Source organism: Lagopus muta, chromosome 22, assembly GCF_023343835.1.
Source record: "Lagopus muta isolate bLagMut1 chromosome 22, bLagMut1 primary, whole genome shotgun sequence".
NCBI classification, from domain to species: Eukaryota; Metazoa; Chordata; class Aves; order Galliformes; family Phasianidae; genus Lagopus; species Lagopus muta.
Window position 1 is genome coordinate 1,601,048 of NC_064454.1, and position 17,079 is coordinate 1,618,126.

Consider the following 17,079-nt stretch of genomic DNA (forward strand, 5'->3'; position numbering starts at 1 on the left):
AAGCAGCCTCTTCCAAATACACTGCTGATGTTTATCAAGGCCAGGTGCAAATCTTCTTGCGCTGGCCTGGAGCCATGAGACCAGCATGTTTTTAAGAATTTCACCCTCCTACCAGACAGTGTTTTTCAATATTTTGCATTAAATCTTCTGCTGTATTTGATTAGCCTGCAGCAGCTGCTTTCCACTCTCACAACAAATCATAAATCTATAAGCTTATGTGTGAGAGACTGTCTGTGCCTAAGAATGCATGTGTCTGAGAAACTGTGGCTGCACAGTTGCACGTGAGTCCATACCTGAATGCAGTCTTGAGTGAGGAAGAGCAAATCAATGAACCCTCATGCATAAACAAGTTTGGACCCATGTTGGAGGCCATATGATTCCACAGGGTGGCTTATAAAAGCTTGTGTGTGCACACATGTAAGAATTCCCACTTGGAAAATGCAGCCAAATTTGTGCAGTTCTTTAAAGGACCGCTTCACACTGAAACCACGAGAACTGAAGTTAATAAATGCTTGATTGCACCAATGTGATTGCAGATAAGCATGCACAATGTAGAGGCACAGGGTTATCAGAGCACAGGTAAGAAAGTGTTACGAAGCCCTGGCTTGCACCCATTCCCGTGCACAAAACCATGAGTTCATGTGCAGTCGTGTTTGTGGTTGTGTGTACTCAGACAAGAACTGCTTGTTGTGATGCCAAGGTCCCCCAACCCACAGCCAATTCAGATAAGGAGAGCAAATGGTTGAAAGAGAGGGAGGGGAAACTGCTACATACATTTATAAGAAAAAAAAAACCCAACAAAAAACGTTATTCAAAGACTATAAAAGGCAAAAGTTTGGATGAAGGAGAATAGAGAGGGTTGCCAAGTCATTACCAAAAAAAAAAGAACAACGAGCAAGCTGCTGCCAGGTCCTGGCACGTGTGCTTTTACTTGTATAAATCAGTCACTGCAGACCTATGGTAGTTCTTGCTGACAGGCTGTCAAGCTCCTTGGCTGGGGGAATAGGGCATGTGCTTTACATGCACTTACAGAATAGTAAACTGTTATTAAAAGTGGAAAAAAAAATCCAGTCTGATTTACTTGCGGTTTTGCATGCTCAGCTGTATTATCACAGAACAAATTCACTCGTGCACAGAGTAGTCTGGGTGCATGGAAAACTACAGGCTAACCTCCCTGTAGAAGCACTTGACCTCTGAAGGGGATAGGCAGAAAAACAAAACATCTCCATGATCTGAGAATGGTAAATGAAGAAATGGTCTTAAGCCACAGAAATTCTGCGTGGATTTCAAACAGCCCAAAGCACTGGGGGATGTGGTTCCCTCATGCTTTCAACTGGACAGACACCTGTGAACGTCTCAGCCTGATTCAGGAGATGGGGAAAGCACCTCTAGGCAGGCTTAGCTCAGGGCTGGGATCAGGCCTGCTGCTATGTACAGCACAGACTCATTAGCTGGGCACAGAGCAGAGAAGCTGCGTGTGCTCAGTGAGCAGCCAACAGTCCTGAGCTGCCTGGGGTGCAGCAAAGGGGGAAGAAGCTTGTTGCTTTCAAAGGTAAGGGAAACAGGGAGGCACATGCTTTGCCTGAAAGCTGCTGGGACCACTGGCACGAATGGGCTCTAGACAGCAGGAGATAGGAAGAATGGATGATCAGCTTAGGGGAGCAGGGAATTAAAAACAGTAAAGCCAAAGACCAAACGGAAATGCTATATAGTAAGAGAAGAAATAGATAATTGTCTGTGGAAAACCTGACCAGACTAGTTCTCGCTGTATTGACTTTGAGTTCAGTATAGCTTCGTCACTGCCTTCCCACGTTACAGGGCACTCGTCCTGCTTTATCACTCAATAAGATGCACAAATATAAATACAGACACGCACCAGTCTGGACTATCTGCCTGTGTTATCCCACCAAAACACCACGTCAGCAGCCCTGACTACCATCCAGAACCTTTCAGCCTTCCCAAGACTGTATGTCTTTGACTGTATTTCTCAGTTTATGGGGACAGGGACTCACCTGCTGCTGAGAACCTCTGCTTACCTCATCAGGAACCTGTTCTCATCACTCCCTATGGCTGATCTGTCCTCAACAGCATATTCCCTCACTGAGCGTTACTGCTTATTTGTTGTGGTCTCATCTGGAAGAGAATGCTTGTAAGATAAAAACAAATCTAAGCATTACTACTAATACTATTATTAAAACATTACATAAAAAATAACCTTCTAACAGAACAAAACAAACACCAACAACTGCAGCAGCCTAAACTGCAACCCAGAATGAGATCTCATTTGAGCATGCAAGCAGACAAAATGTCAGTAATAATTCTAACACTAATTCAATGTTAGATAACAGGGAGCATAGGTTCTCTGGGACAAAGAATGTGGATATAATGGAAACAAAATAGAAAAAAGAGATGTTTGGGTGGATTTGCAAAGCAAGCCTGCCGCCAAATCAAGCTCTCAAGGTTTCCAAATCACAGCTCCTGGCCTCAGCTGATGGACTCACTGCCTTGCTAGTATGCCTTCTGCACATGTCCAGAACAACACAAGATGCTCAGAGATGGGTTGTGCTGCTAAGTGTCTCAGGGTGGATCATGGGGAGAAGGTCAGACTTGCGCAAGACTCGTATGTTAAAGTAGGTCACTGATCCAACCTATCCATTTAGGGTTATATGCCTTACTGATGACTTCAGCATCTAACTGTCTTGACAGCACTGCCAAAACATTAATGGATCTAGGGCAAAACTCAGCCCCGAGCAGGAAGCCAGTGCAACACCCAGGCACCTTAACCGCGTTCAGAACTGTGCTTAACCAAGATCTGAAGGGCATGGGAGCAAACTGAATTGTTAGCAAGCATGTTTGTAACACCAATTATATTCCTGTGTGGTCTCAGCAGTTGCACAGTGGCCTGCAGCTGACAGATACAACAACCTTTCTAAGTGTTACTGGGGATCATTGCGCGTCCTTTACTGATAGGGACAGTGAGGTGCAGAAAATACCTACAAAACAAACCTAGGGAGAGCCTCACCCAGAGAACTGTCACTGGACACTTGTTTTTTGAACAGGAACAGTATACACCCAAGCCCAAGTGAACCAAAAAACAAGTACAAATACCTCAGCTGTTATGTGTGAAGGTACCTCAAGCAGATTATGTTCGTCTTCTTTAAAAGGTGTGGCTGTGAACATAGGGCTTGGGGGATTAAAGGAAGGGGGAGTAAGAAGCTAATTGGATTCTATTTGGAGGTGGATTTATGTTGGCTGAATTTTTTTGGTCAGCAGCATAGTGGAACCTGTCACTTGTAATTGAGCTAATGAAACACCTTTGGAGATTAAAAAACCCAACAAAAAACAACCCACGAACTAAATAGGGACTTGGTGGAGAGAGCTGAAGCTCATTCACTACAGGCTTACACAGAGATGCAACTGCTTTGTTTAAGAGCAGTGGACTGGGAAGGTAACAGCTGAACAGGTTTTACTTTGCAAAATCTGTTTTTCTCACTCAAGGCTGCTGGACCAAGGGGTAATTAGGCAGATTTTTTTGTTAAGGACACTCTTCCAGGACAGGAATCTACACTCTGCCAATATGGTAATGCAATTAATTAATTCCAGCCTCTCCCCTGGTCTTGTTTTCAATAAATAGAACAGGGAGGGCAAGCTGTTTGCTCCACGGTTATGGCAATGGAACAACACATGGCTTAGCTGAAAGATGGCTTCAAATACCTGGCCTTCTTGGTGCACTTTTACAGTGAGCTTCCATTTTCCAGCTTAGCTCCTTTCGGTTTTTAAAAGGAGAAACAAGAGATTGTTTTCTAGTCTTCAAAGCTGTAGCAAACCCCCACTGACCTAAAGCCAAGCAACCAAACATGACTTGAATGCAAGTGAGGGAGTCCTGGCTTCCCAGGCCTGCCAAAAGGCTGAGCTACAGTCCTGCAGGGAACTGCAGCTTCTTTGTGAAAAATGTTAATGTATTGAAAATAAATACCTTGTCTTCCAAGTCAGGAAGAAAAGACACTTTTATAAAACCTTAATTCCACTTCTTTCCCCCTGCATTCCCTTCAGGAGTTTAAGAATAGAGCTAGGTTTAATGAGAAAAGAGGATGTACTTGACACCCCTGATAATAAAAAAGCCCACAGTACTGAACACTGTGCAGTTGTACAAATAATAGTATGGGCATGAGGAGCACAAGAGTGGGCTTTGAGTGCACAAGAACAGATCTGTGCCAGCCTCACTACTCAACAAACCCTGCACATTGTGTAAGAGAAACAAGAGCACATAACACTGCATGAAAAACAGAGTTACTACATGAGAAGGCAGAGTACAGACTTAGGTACACAGACCCTGCACAGATTGAGATGGCAATGATATCCTGGAGGCTGGCTTTTAATACTCTGATAGGAGAGATGGCTGTTCAACATTAAGTGCCTTTTTCCATTTAAAGCTTCCTGCTGTGGTTTGATTCCTCCTTCTCTGGCTTTAGGAAAGAAGACACAAGTACCTGCTTGGTCTATTAGCAGCTACCTGGAAAGAGGAATGCCTTGAGTTAATGAGGGGATCACAATAGCCAAGGTGCTGAAGGAGAAGAAAATGTACCTTAGTATGTCAGCAAGCTGCATTCTACACTGCTAGGTTCTTTGTGTCTTCCAACATGCAGCTTAGAGTCTCTGTGTTGGACAGCAAACAAAATAAAGGCTTTTTCAGAACATGGGTACTGCAAACCCACTTTGAGATGGAGGATTTCTGGCATCATCACGAGGAACGCAGACAAAAACAGATCATGCCCAGTTACGGCTCAGTAGCTGATTCAGTGAATTTGTGCAAATGGCAGCTGATGGGGAAAAGACACCATTGCCAGTGTTTCAGCTAACAGTTCAGCTGCCAGTTTTGGAAAAAAAAGGAATCTGGTACCTTCCTACAAAGCTGTGATGCTCCTACAGCACTGTGGCAAACAAGGGCAAAACCAGTAGCAAAAAAATAAAACAAATAAAAAATAGATAAAACAGCACAGACACAGAGAAGAATGATCTCCATGCAACAGCTTTATTGCACCCAGAGCTCCACAGACACTCTTTTGATCAGAGCCATACTTTAAAGGCATTCTGTCCTGCTTTATAAATGGCATAATATCTGGGGAGCCAGGAGCTTGCTATTTCACAGTAAGCACTATTAATTGTTCTGCTTATCATGTTGTGCAGTTTGACCTAACCTACCAATTTCCCTCCACTCCTGCTGCAAAACATCCATCACTTCTTAAAGGGTTACATAAAACTACACAGAAAGGTTCTGGTTTGTGTTAGCTTTATTGCTATAGACTTTAATAAAGCACCCATCACAGTTGCCTAACCACAGAATAGGTCAAACTCCTATAATTCTTCTCATGTCTCCAGAGGGGAAAGCTATGCAAAACATAAAATTTAACCTCCCAGTGCTTTATTACTGGCCTGGAAAGATGTCAAAGGCCGTGTGAGCTTTCACTCATTCCTTGCTCCTTTACAGTCTACAGCAACAGACCAAAGGAAGAAAGCAGGCAAGGCAAACAAGGACAGTAAGATGGCAACATTAACCACGCTCTTCATGTCAGCCAACAGCACACCAAGGGTAATATGCAACACTGAGTTACTGGATCAGGAAAGTGTAAACAAGTGGCATTTGGAAACTTAACAGCTCAAATGGGCAGCTTAGAGATCAGCTTTCTTCCTCAACAATAGGTCTGTGTGGGGTGAAGCCACTTCTCCAATGCCAACTGCTGGCAAACCTGGCAGGGAATCCAACACAAAGGCTCATCACAGCTGACTGTGCATGCAGCAATAGCGAGTGCACTATATTCTGCAGGTTTTCTTCAGCATTTTGCTCACTGAACCTGCTACATACAGGGTAGTAAATACACGGAATGACTCACACTTGTACACACATCAGTGGGATGTGCAACAAACCCACTTTGTCTAAGTGCCTCCAAAATCTGCTACCTCCTCCCAATGGTAGCGACGAACCAGAGCTCCTCTGCATCCTTGCATTCTCAAAGGCACGGATGAGCAAAGAAACAGGTTTGTTTCCTGTCCCCCACCTCTTCTTGACCATGAGCAGGAAAAATACTGGAGAAACAAAAAAGCCACAGAATTTCTGTGATAAGAAATCCACTCGGGGATTGTTTTCTACATCTGTCTCACAACTGCAAATTAATTCCAGGTTAGCTCATGTCCGTACTAAATCTTTAATGGCACTGCACAGTAATTGCATCCTGCCTTTATCTGATGGATCACGGAAAATGAGAGTCAGGTACAACTCCTGTATAATAGATGCAGGACTTGGGCATTGCCAGCCAGCTGCACAAAGAACTTTTGTTTTCCTTCTATGAAATAGTGTACTACCAAATGGGTTTTCAGCCCAAGGAAGCATCCCTCCCTGAGATACCAGATGCTGACCATGCAACGTGCAGCAGCCATGTTGCCTTCAGATCCACTCAAAGACATCTGAATGCCTGCCAGATGGTGAGAGCAGGAAATAAAGTGCATGCATACGTGGGCCTTCACCGCAGACAGCGTGAACCAGTGACACTGCAATCACAGTGCTCAACAAAACAACGTGCTGAACAGCTCTTTCGAAAGGAATTTAAAATAGGAACGCAAAATTAAAATATTGAATTACCTCACTGTCAGATTTCAAATTAAAAAAAGCTGCAAGTCTTAAGACAGTAAACAAAATTCTGCCTGTACCACAAGCAGAATTTTTAAGAGCAGTTCACTGCCTGTTTTTTCAAAGAGGTTTTTCATCCTGGGCTTGCCCTCACTTTTGGGAAGGAGGCAGAGCTGCGCATTTTTTATTTCCTTAAAACAACAAGTTAACCCAAAGCCATTTCTTCTTGTTTGGCTCTTTCTTTCTCTGTATTAATTTCAACTCAATCAACGAGGCAGTTGCGTAACTGTTGTTTATAATTGCTGTCACGTCAGCCCTGAAACTGATCACTGTAACACTGAAGTTACATAAAAGGTTTTGTTAAGATTCTTATTACTTTTCGCATTTAAATTGTGGGAAGACAAAATTCAACCTTGGAGAGATGTTTTGGTTTCCCAAACTGATATTTTAGTGTCTTTCTTCCAGCTCTATGGAATGCAAGGGTCTGCTTACCCCAAAGCTCTGTACACCCCGTTAATGCACAGGACAGAAAATACAGAGCAGCAACTCTGTCCCAGCACAGAAGTTCACAATATGGGTAAGATGTTAAGGAGCAATTTAAACCTATTCCTGGAAAGGCCCACTATTGGAATACTTCAGTGGACTGGGACTGTCATTTACCCTGCTGAAGCTGAAGTCTGAAGGCAGTGGGCTGTTGGCCTTCAGCAATGCATTGCAAACCCTGAGTAATCACTTCTGCACGGGTCAAAATTTACACATATACAAATGATCCTGGACTTGAGTCATCTGCTCCACCAGCCTGCGGTCTCATCGCTCCTCTCTCGACGTTTTTGTTTGCTCCTCTTTCACTCAGAGGTGTTCTTACCTGGGAGACTTCTCCACCCTCTGCAAAGATCTCAGATGATCCATTTTACCACCAGTATTCTGGTATTGTCTTTCTAGACAGATGAGTGCCCAGGGGCATCCTCACATCTACCTTGGGTCCAAGACTGTTTGAAAGTCGTACTGCACTACAGTCCAACAAATAATTAAGGACTACGATTTGTTTTGGTGTAAATGAATACTGCCCATATTTATTCAATGCTACTTCGTGCTTAACAGCAATCTATAACTGACATTGGCTTTTCTTAGAAACGGTCTGGAAAATGTTAGGGTCTACGTGAAGTAAAAACTACAGCAAAAGCTATGCTGAAGAACCATCAACATTCTCCCACTCCAAAAAAAATATCTCAAGACCACAAAATATGTCTGCTTCCTTACGATGAATATCTTGTCCATAAGTCCTGTCTCTCTGCGGAGGAGGTTTAGGGATGAGTGCAGGATCACATGAAGCCATGTCTCTGCTGCTGACTGCAAACGCGAGGGAAGTTTGTAAGGGCTAAGAGAAGAGCAAAGGGAGGCTCTTGCTGGAGTCTGAAGCTAGTGACCTGTCTCATCCAACTGAAAATTAACCAAGAAAAGCATCGTAATAGCAGCCACTTCTGGAGGGAAGCCGCAAGGAAAGAGTTTGTCAACCAATGTTTTCGAATGCTCGTTGTTCAAAATTCTTTCTGAATGAGCACATGTTGTGTGCGCGTGCGTTTGTGTACAGGGGAACAGGCAGTACTTCGAGAGAAAAAACTGCTATCTTCGAAGTTATGGAAGGATTACGAAACACAGAGTGAAGCATCTAGATTTATGCAAGTACGTGAAAGAAAGGGGACGTAGTTTAGACCTACACAGGAGGTGTATGCTCAGAGATACGCCCATATAAATCCAGTCAGAAATGTGAAAAGCAGCTGGGTTCAAAACAGGAGGGAACCATGAAAGTCATGGCTGTTATCAGTAAGTGCACATCTACGAGAAGTTCCACATTTCTGAAAAAAGTGTTTAGATCCAAAAGTCAGAATGACTGAAATCTACTTCTCAGAAGAGCTCTGAGCTGTAATGAGGCTCTAATGTACACACTTACCCCTGCTCTGCTTGCTCATGGTCTCACAGCAATCTGTGCTCTGAGAATGGTGATGACAGACTTATGTTCAGTACTCTGGAGATGCTGCACGCACAGGCAGCTTGTGAAAAATGCTTTATATGTGATCCAAGCCAGGTTCCTCTTAGCAGCTTCATTTTCACCAGGATATCACATATGTAGGAATGGTGCAGTAAGCCCTGGAGAGCTCTTCCCTGCTATTCTACATTCTCAGTAGCTATGAATTCAATCTCATCTCGGCCGCTCTCCTCTGTGCAAAAGAAATGGTACTTCATTACTGTCAGGAATAAAATGCTTAAATGCTGTAAGTAAGCCACAGAAAAACTTTGATAGTGTACATTTGCTTTGTTAAGGATCTCTAAATGATGTTTCATACCAAACCTAAACATATGGCTGTGCTTTGCAAAAATCCACTTCAGTCACAAGGCTGAAGCTTGATATCCATCAAAGGCAAGCATTCTCACAGTCTCGCCTTAGCTTTATGGCTATATATTCATATACAGTCATACAGGCTTTAGATTTGTAATGGTCTGCTAAACATCACTGCATATTCCTAACTGTAGTCTGACAGTCTTCAAAGCGACTGGATTCTTTCTTTTGAGGGAGACCAATGGAGTCAAAGCCTTTACATTTCAACCCGTAATTCTCTCCAAAGCTTTCCCCAGATACGTTCCCTCTTCCAATTATGCTTTTGATAAAATACTTCTGTCCCTACGCAAGGTCCTCAGGAACACAAGAACTTGGAATTTACTCTCAACCTCCTCTACCCAAGGTTCACTGTGACTGCTTATGCTGTGCAGCGGAATGCTTTTCTTTTTTTTCCCCCCACTTCCCACATCAGATGCTGACTCCTAGTGTATTAATCATGTCAATCTGCTTGTTATTCACACAGGTTACTGAGCAGAGTTATAATCATTTCAGCCAAGTAATTAAAATGTCCATTTTCCTACCTGTGCCCTACCTATGAGCTGATCCAGCTAGCATCCCTACTCGGTCAGACAGGCGGATCTGGACGAGGCAAATTAATTTAATTGCAAGGGTTGCCAGAGATGGCAGAGGTGTATTTTATGTCCCACGACTCTAGGCTGCTTCAGGACTGCTTTGCAGCTCATGGCTGTGATCACGATGACTGCCTACTGTCCCTTCTAAACATCTTCTGCTTTGACTAATTTGGTTAGGCTCATTCTTGGCTGGCTTTCCATCAATAAAACCCCATTCAGAAGACTGCTTTTGCAGAATACAGCCTAAAAGAGAACATTAACAAAAGGAAATGTAATATACAGTGGAAAATCAAACAACAACACGTACTTTATTCTTAATACTCCTCACTTATGTAACTTCTTCAATCATATCTCAATGTTTACTTTATTTCAAACTACCTTCCCTCTAAGGACAGCTTGAACAATATTGAGTTCTTCCTCATATTCAACTGTTTGGAGATGAATTATAAACAAAAGTTATAAGAGAACGTAACTGAAGTAACAGATCTGCACCTTTTAACCAAAGTCTTTTGCACTTTAAGACAAATGTTGATGTAGTTAAAGAATGACACAAAACAAAGATATACTCCATAAAACATTAATATTTTAATGAAAAATCTTAGCTTCATGTTTCTATCCAAAGACACTCAAAACTAGTTTTTTCTCCCCCCTTAATTTTGACCTATAATGGGACCAGTTTGGATAATTTTTTTTGCATTTTAGAACATTTTTTTTTTAAAGATTAAACAACCAGGCTAGCAAAAAGGTATCCAATACATACTTTTCTTATATCAAACAAGCTAGTATTTCAATACAATGTAACTATACAGAATATATACATTACACATATGATCACAAAGCAAACACTACAGGCTCAGAACAGATTTGAAAAAACATGATATTCACATTGATTACAATAACTCTAAAAATGATTGCAACGTTGAAACGGCACTTAGTTTACAAAAAAAGTCACAAAAATATATATAGCCACCAAGAACTATGGTTCCTGAAAAATACTAATAGCCAGATAGTAGTATATAAAATGTGAAGTGTATTTAAACATCGTATACATTAAAAAACAAAAACAAAACCAAAAACCAAGTCTGTTAAGTCAATAAACATGCCAAGTAATCTAGCTGTGGCCAGCATCAACAAGAGAAGCTGTACTGTGGATGAGATGACGACTGGATATACGGCTGGTGACTGGAGACTGGCACAGTTAAGGGGGTTTCACTGTTACTAAAATGCACAAAGAAGCCCAACAATAATTTAATTCACATTTTTCCTCCAGCTTTACTCTTTCCCTCCTCAGGGTTTCACCACAGAGCAGCACCTAGAGTGAAGGCACTGCAGGTACAGGGCAAAGAAGCCGTCCAAGAAGTTTGTGTAGCCAGGGCTATAAGTCAGAATATCAAAAGCATGCACCAGCTAAACGAATGGTTCAACAAAATCACTCCTCTGGGGACATCAGCAACCCTCAGGAAGACTGTAGGTACAGTTGCCACACAGGCTGGCAGCACCAGAAACCGATTCGACTTTGTTTTAGTGCAGCCAGATTTGTAGTTGAGACCTGTGGGACACTGAATTACTGTGATAGCACATATTGAGTTAACAAAAACCCAGAGCAGTTAAGTACTGTTGCATTAAAAGAAATTCACATTTGTTTTTTATGGTACATTTCCTCAAATACTTTGAATCGAGTCCACCTACGAGGGACCTCCGATGTGGCTGAGGCACAGTCTGGCCTTGAACACTTTCATCTGCCATCGAGATGCTATGGAATTTATTATGTCCATCACTGGAGAGGAGAACCCTCCAAAGATGGGTTTCACCTTGTACGCAAAACTCAAACTTAATCCATCTGAATGAAAATTAGCTATTTTCCATTTTCTGATGGTGTGGAAGTTGCAATGGATCCAGGAGCAACAGGTGCTCCCACATCTGCATTTTCTCCATCCCTGCAGGGTGCACAAAGCTCCCGTTCTATTTGCATATAAAATGCTTCCTGGTGTGTCTCAGAGAGAGACTGGCAATAGTCTCAGTGCTCGTCCATCCTGGGGCTGGAGGGGAAAGCCAGCAACCAAGAAGCGACTGAAGCCCTCATATAAAAACTTTAAACCATAGCTTAAAAACAATAAAATTTTATCCTGTAAAGGATATATAGGGATCATAGTCTTACAAAATATATCTTACTGCATTGGCAGCTAGTACTTTTTAAAAAAGTTTAAATTCACACCTTTTAGACTCAAATACATGTGAACCCAGAACCATTTTCAATAACCTAGTCTACTAATCTCTCAGTATGAGAGACGTGACTACACTATCTGTGAGCCTGACAGCTGAACTCAAACAGCAGCGAGACAAACCAAGAAGAACACATATCACACGTGGTGCAAGAAAAGTGACAAGCAGTTCTGATGGGGAGCTTAATTTGCTGAACGTGAAGGCAATCCCATGGATCTCCAGGGGACTTGTGCTATGTGTCTGCATCAAAAAACAAAACAAACCCTTACAACTTGGCCAGATCTCCCACACAGCTAAAATAGCATTCATTTTTCTTCTACTCTTTGCAGGGAAATAGAGAGCTGCTGAATTTTATCCCCTCTCCCGAAACACCACAGTGAGGCAGAGAAAAAAACATCCCACTGCTTTCTTGTTTTTCTCATTAGACATACTGCTCATATGCACAATATGCAAGGGAGAAAGACCCCATACAGAAACCCCAAGAGTCTGGGACCCGAGCATGCGGCAGAATCTTGCTACTTCTGCGGTAGTGAAGGCACTCAACTTGCAAATGAATGGGTGAGGAGAGGATTTTCCACTGGGTGAAAAGAATGGTGCTGCATAGGAGAAGGACATGCAGAAGTAACATGTTTGCATCACTTTGTGAGTGAATTTGGAGGTTACTCATCATGGCAGAAACTACTGCAATGGGTAGCATGTATCCATCTGAAGATCTCAAGACGATGAAGGGATTGGAGCATCTCACAGTGCATGCTGAGAGAGAGCTGGGACTGGTTTGCCCAAAGAACAGGAAGCTCAGGAGGATCTTACCCACGTGTACAGCTGCTGGATAAAAGGCTGTGAAGATGGAGCCAGACTTTTCTCAGTGGGCACAAGCTGAAATACTAGAAATTCCATTGAAACATGAGAAAAATTCTACTAAGGTGAGGGTGGTCAAACACCAGAACAGATTGCCCAGAGGAGACACAGGGTTTCTTCTTTGGAGATATTCAAAACCTCACCTGCCCTGCTTTGAGCATGGGGTTTTGGACCACATGATTTCTGGGGGTCCCTTTCAGTCTCAACTATTCTGTGATGCTGGTCAAGTAGAAAGATAAATGCAAACCAAGGAACTTGAGGGTAGGGGGGGAAAGGATAAAAACGCAGCCCGGGGTTCAAGACACTCAGATAACGTATGGAAGGAAGCTTTCTGATTAACCCCAGGTGTAGATCAGACAAGTTTCTTCTAGTTTAGATATCTATCTCGCTCAATTTGGAATCCAAGTTTTAGCAACAGAACTTGTTTTAAGATGTTCTACATTTTTACATCTGTCCCGTGAAGAACACCAGTACTCCAAAGAACTGAACATTTCCAACAAGCTAGGGAGGAAAAATAAAAAGGATATTTGTGTTTAATTTATGCTCTACGGAGAAAAGAGACAGTAGCAAGAAACACAAATGGGAAAACTAACAAAAAATGCCTAATCCTAAACCAAACAAACCCTCTAAGAACTCTACTGCCCCTGCAGTGGAATCAGACTGAAAAGTGAGAAAAACAAACCAAACCAAAACAGATGTTACACAGATATTACAGGGATGAAAAGATAATGTGTAACACTGTGCAATGAAAAATGAAACCCACAGCTTGCCTTGTCCCAAAGTGTTAACTCATTTCTTCTCAAGGAAGAACAGATTAGAACTACAAAGGTAGCGGGGTGCTTTTTAAACTCTTTTTCACTCCTCTGTGGTATTCAGAAAGCAGTCTGCCTTCTGACACAAAGTTATGACTTCTAAAAACCCAATATCCGGATACGTCTGTTCTGTGTTTGCACATCTCCTCACCAACAGACACATTAACAAAAGATCCAGGGGGTGAAAATTACCAGATTCTAACAGAAGTTTATGTCCATCTGCACCTGACCACTGAATGTTACACCTGTACAGTCTGGAACTGTTTCTGTGTGAGTACTATTTTACTGTGTGAATCACAAAGGAATCTCACGGACCTGGAAAGATGAGTAACACTTATTACACAAAAGAAAATCCTTTATTTGAGTTCAGTGTCATAGCCCTATAAGTCAAGATAAAACTCATCAAAAGGCATTTTCTTGTCTCACTGGCTTTTCAGTTATAGAAATCAGAAGTGGAAGAGAATTGGTCTTTAAATTCAGCCCACCAAAAAGACACCGGACCGATTGGTAGCACAGCATCACAAAAGACTATTTCTCCTTTAAGCCCTTTTAGGAAGACCTCACAAAGGTAGACAACAAGACTGAACTGTAGCAGAGAACTCCTTTGCAGCATATTTATAAAACACTCTATGGATCTGGTAGGGAAACTTCAGTAACATGGAAAGGATTTAAATTCCAACCGTTTTCACTTTATTTAACTAAAATGTGTATTTTGTACTTAACACGGAGTGGAGAAAAACTGCTGAAGACAATGAAACTCTAAGTTCTTTCCAAAGGGCAATAGGCTATTATTCCTTACAAAAGCAGGCTATCAGTAGAAACAACCCAGACCTACAGAGTATCAGCTGCCTAAGCTAACTGAATACAAACTGATGGTGCAATATAATACGACTTTTGTGTCCTCTGTTTCTTCAGGAGCACCCTTTCCTATCAGCATTTCCTCCTCGTGTTTGCATAAAGCAAATCCAGACAGAAAACAATAACTTAAAATCAAGATTCAAAACTGAGGGAGTGTATCATGCCTTTGGAATACAAAGGCCAAGTAATACCTACTCTCTCAGCACATCATCTGTAGGCGACAGGCATTTGGCATCAAACACCGAGTTAACTTCAGAAGCAATAAAAAAAATAAATCAAAAACCTCCTAATGTGTTTCCTAATTCAGCTTTCAAAGCAGTACCATAACCCAAACAGCCTCAACAACACAAGAATCACTGCTCTGAAAATCCCATACCCTAAATTTGCAGCTTTTTCTAAATATGGAAAAAATGAAATTGCAAATCTTTCACAATTTATTGCTTACTTGAGCTGTGTATATAGCTGGAGTAATGGCCTTTAATAAACTGAATTGGCAAGGATTTAGAATGTTTTGAAATACGAACAATTCATCACTGCTATATAGGCTTTTTGTAAACAACCCCTTGTTGGGTTAGAAAGTTGGCCTCTGAAGGGAATAAATTGCTTGTTTTGTCCAAAACAAGCCTAATAAAAACTTGAGAAACCATACATGCATATGTATAAACAAAAAATGTGCAGTAATGCAGAAGAGAGCCCATTTATTTTCCCCATCTGTAAATTCCCTTTAGTTAGGTTTTGGAGACGAGTAGAATACAGTATACATGATAGGAAGAAGTGACCAGAACTGCAAGCAATCCGGCCAAGATTTCAGAATGTCAGTTTGGGAAAACCTTCATTTTCACACACGGTTTCCCTTCTACAGAAAGATACAGTCATGAGACATCAGTCAGGTGTGCATGGTCTCACACCCCTCTGACCTCCTCACTTCATTGCATACCACCAGAATTTTCCTGACCATAGTACTTCCATGCCCACCCTCAGACTGGCAAATCCAGAGCGGCCATTTGATTGAGATGTTTCTAAAAGGACTGAAATATAAGGAGAAGGAATACCTGGCGTGACACTGCTTGGTTTGTCAAAACCATTGATCTGAGATGAAAAGGGACAATGTGTTTTTTAAAAGTGTGTGTCTGTTAGTTTCAAAAATGCTTACGTTGCCAACAAAGGGGTCGCAGTAAGCGCTTTGAAAAACAGCAGGCACAGAGATAGGAAACGTCATTTTTTTTAATGCAGAAGATTAAAGCATCCACTCAAAACTAGTCAAAGCTGCTCAGTAATGATTTCCAACACATCCTGTTGTTTGTCATTTTAAAAAGGTTCCCTCTGATTTCTTTCCCTTAACCAGAGGGTCTGCAGAAGCAAGAGAAACTTAATGAGCTGTTCTAACTGTGGAAGAAGAAATAGTTAAAGTGATCTGAATCAGTTGTTCTTCTTTAGAAGTGTATCACAGCTTCCATGATGTTTTGACAAGATCTTTTTGTGCATTCAGTCTTAAATATTTTCACAGAAGTGATCATTCAGTCATGAAAAATAATGTAACATCTGTTGCAGTTTCCTGTTTAAAGCGTAGCTTACAAAGTAAAAAGGGAAAATCTCCCCACTTTCGTTTAAAAAAATTAAATTAAAATGTACAGGACCAAACACAGGCACTTTCCAAAGAACAAAAATGAAACCAAACCATGAATTATTCAATAGTAATAGATGACAGCTCCGGTTTTGGAGGGTCACCTGCAGTTGCCTCAGCAGTGGCGTTAGTCTTTGGCTGCTCTGGCACATCTTCTTCCTTCTCTGCCAACCCACCCAGAGACCCCAAGGGGAAAGTGCTTTCACAATTCTGAGTTGACGAGACCTGTGAAATGACAGGCATTTGGACAGAAGAGTTGCTTTCAAAGCCATGCTCCCCTAGCTCATACTGCCCGAGGGTCTCTTCTTGTTCCTGGTTTAAGTAGTCCGGTACTAGGAAGTCACTAGAAGAGGGGCAAAGGACAGAAGAGAAATGTCACTTCTAGCACAAACACTGGAGGTATCAGTTTCTTTGTATCAGTTACATTATACAAGCTGCACAGAGAAGAGATACTTGCTTCACATTGTTCTCAGATCTTCACAGCAGCACACCTCACTAAGCACCCAGTTCTCATTTAAACACACAGAAAAAAATAGTCAACAACATCTCTTTGTCACTGTTGTGCACCCATATTTCCCACACAGAAACCTTCTGATTTAGACTGCATCACCTTGATGAGAAAGAAAGTTAACGATCGGAACATCACATGGCACTGAAAACCTCATCGACAAAAGGGAACGTTCAACCATTAAAAACAGAAACAAAAATTAGTTCAGCACTGGCAAAGATGTGGGCCTTTTCCACCCCTGAGATAAGATCCACCCAAGAAACAGCAGCACTCAGAGTGGACAGGCTGTAAAAGAAGCACGAGGTGAGGAAGCAAAGCTTCTGCTGGCAGTACAGGCAGGTTGCCAATTGCAACAGTGTTTTGTGACGGGCACACAAATCACACGAGCTTGAGCAAAGCCGAATTTCATTTCCTTCTCTGATCCACACCAGCTTACTCCTTCATGGACAGCAGTTCTACAACTATTTAAAGACACCACATTCTGTTAGTCTGATCATTTAGCAATAGGTTAGCTAGAAAACTAAAAAGGTATGAAGTCAATGCAATCTTTCCACAATATCCACCATTAAGCAAACACTTTAAATGAAGTCACAAGTCTATT

At 41.8% G+C, this 17,079-nt stretch overlaps 1 protein-coding gene and 1 long non-coding RNA gene across 5 annotated transcripts in view; both read right to left on the minus strand.

Moving 5' to 3' along the window:
* LOC125703587 (uncharacterized) overlaps nucleotides 1-8,566 on the minus strand; it is a 29,536-nt gene extending 20,970 nt beyond the window's left edge. Inside the window, exon 1 of the long non-coding RNA XR_007380904.1 lies at nucleotides 2,037-8,566. This is a non-coding gene — a long non-coding RNA (uncharacterized LOC125703587). The remainder of the gene's footprint in view (nucleotides 1-2,036) is intronic.
* Nucleotides 8,567-10,158: 1,592 nt separating this feature from the next.
* The window catches only part of ZBTB44 (zinc finger and BTB domain containing 44), a 37,521-nt gene continuing 30,600 nt past the window's right edge, over nucleotides 10,159-17,079 (minus strand). For 3 of the 4 annotated variants that reach the window (XM_048968225.1, XM_048968223.1, XM_048968224.1), the window contains exon 6: nucleotides 10,159-16,313. In XM_048968225.1, the coding sequence (XP_048824182.1) occupies nucleotides 16,031-16,313 (283 nt within the window). In that variant the 3' untranslated portion in view covers nucleotides 10,159-16,030. The remainder of the gene's footprint in view (nucleotides 16,314-17,079) is intronic. The other variant, XM_048968226.1, reaches the window with a different exon arrangement.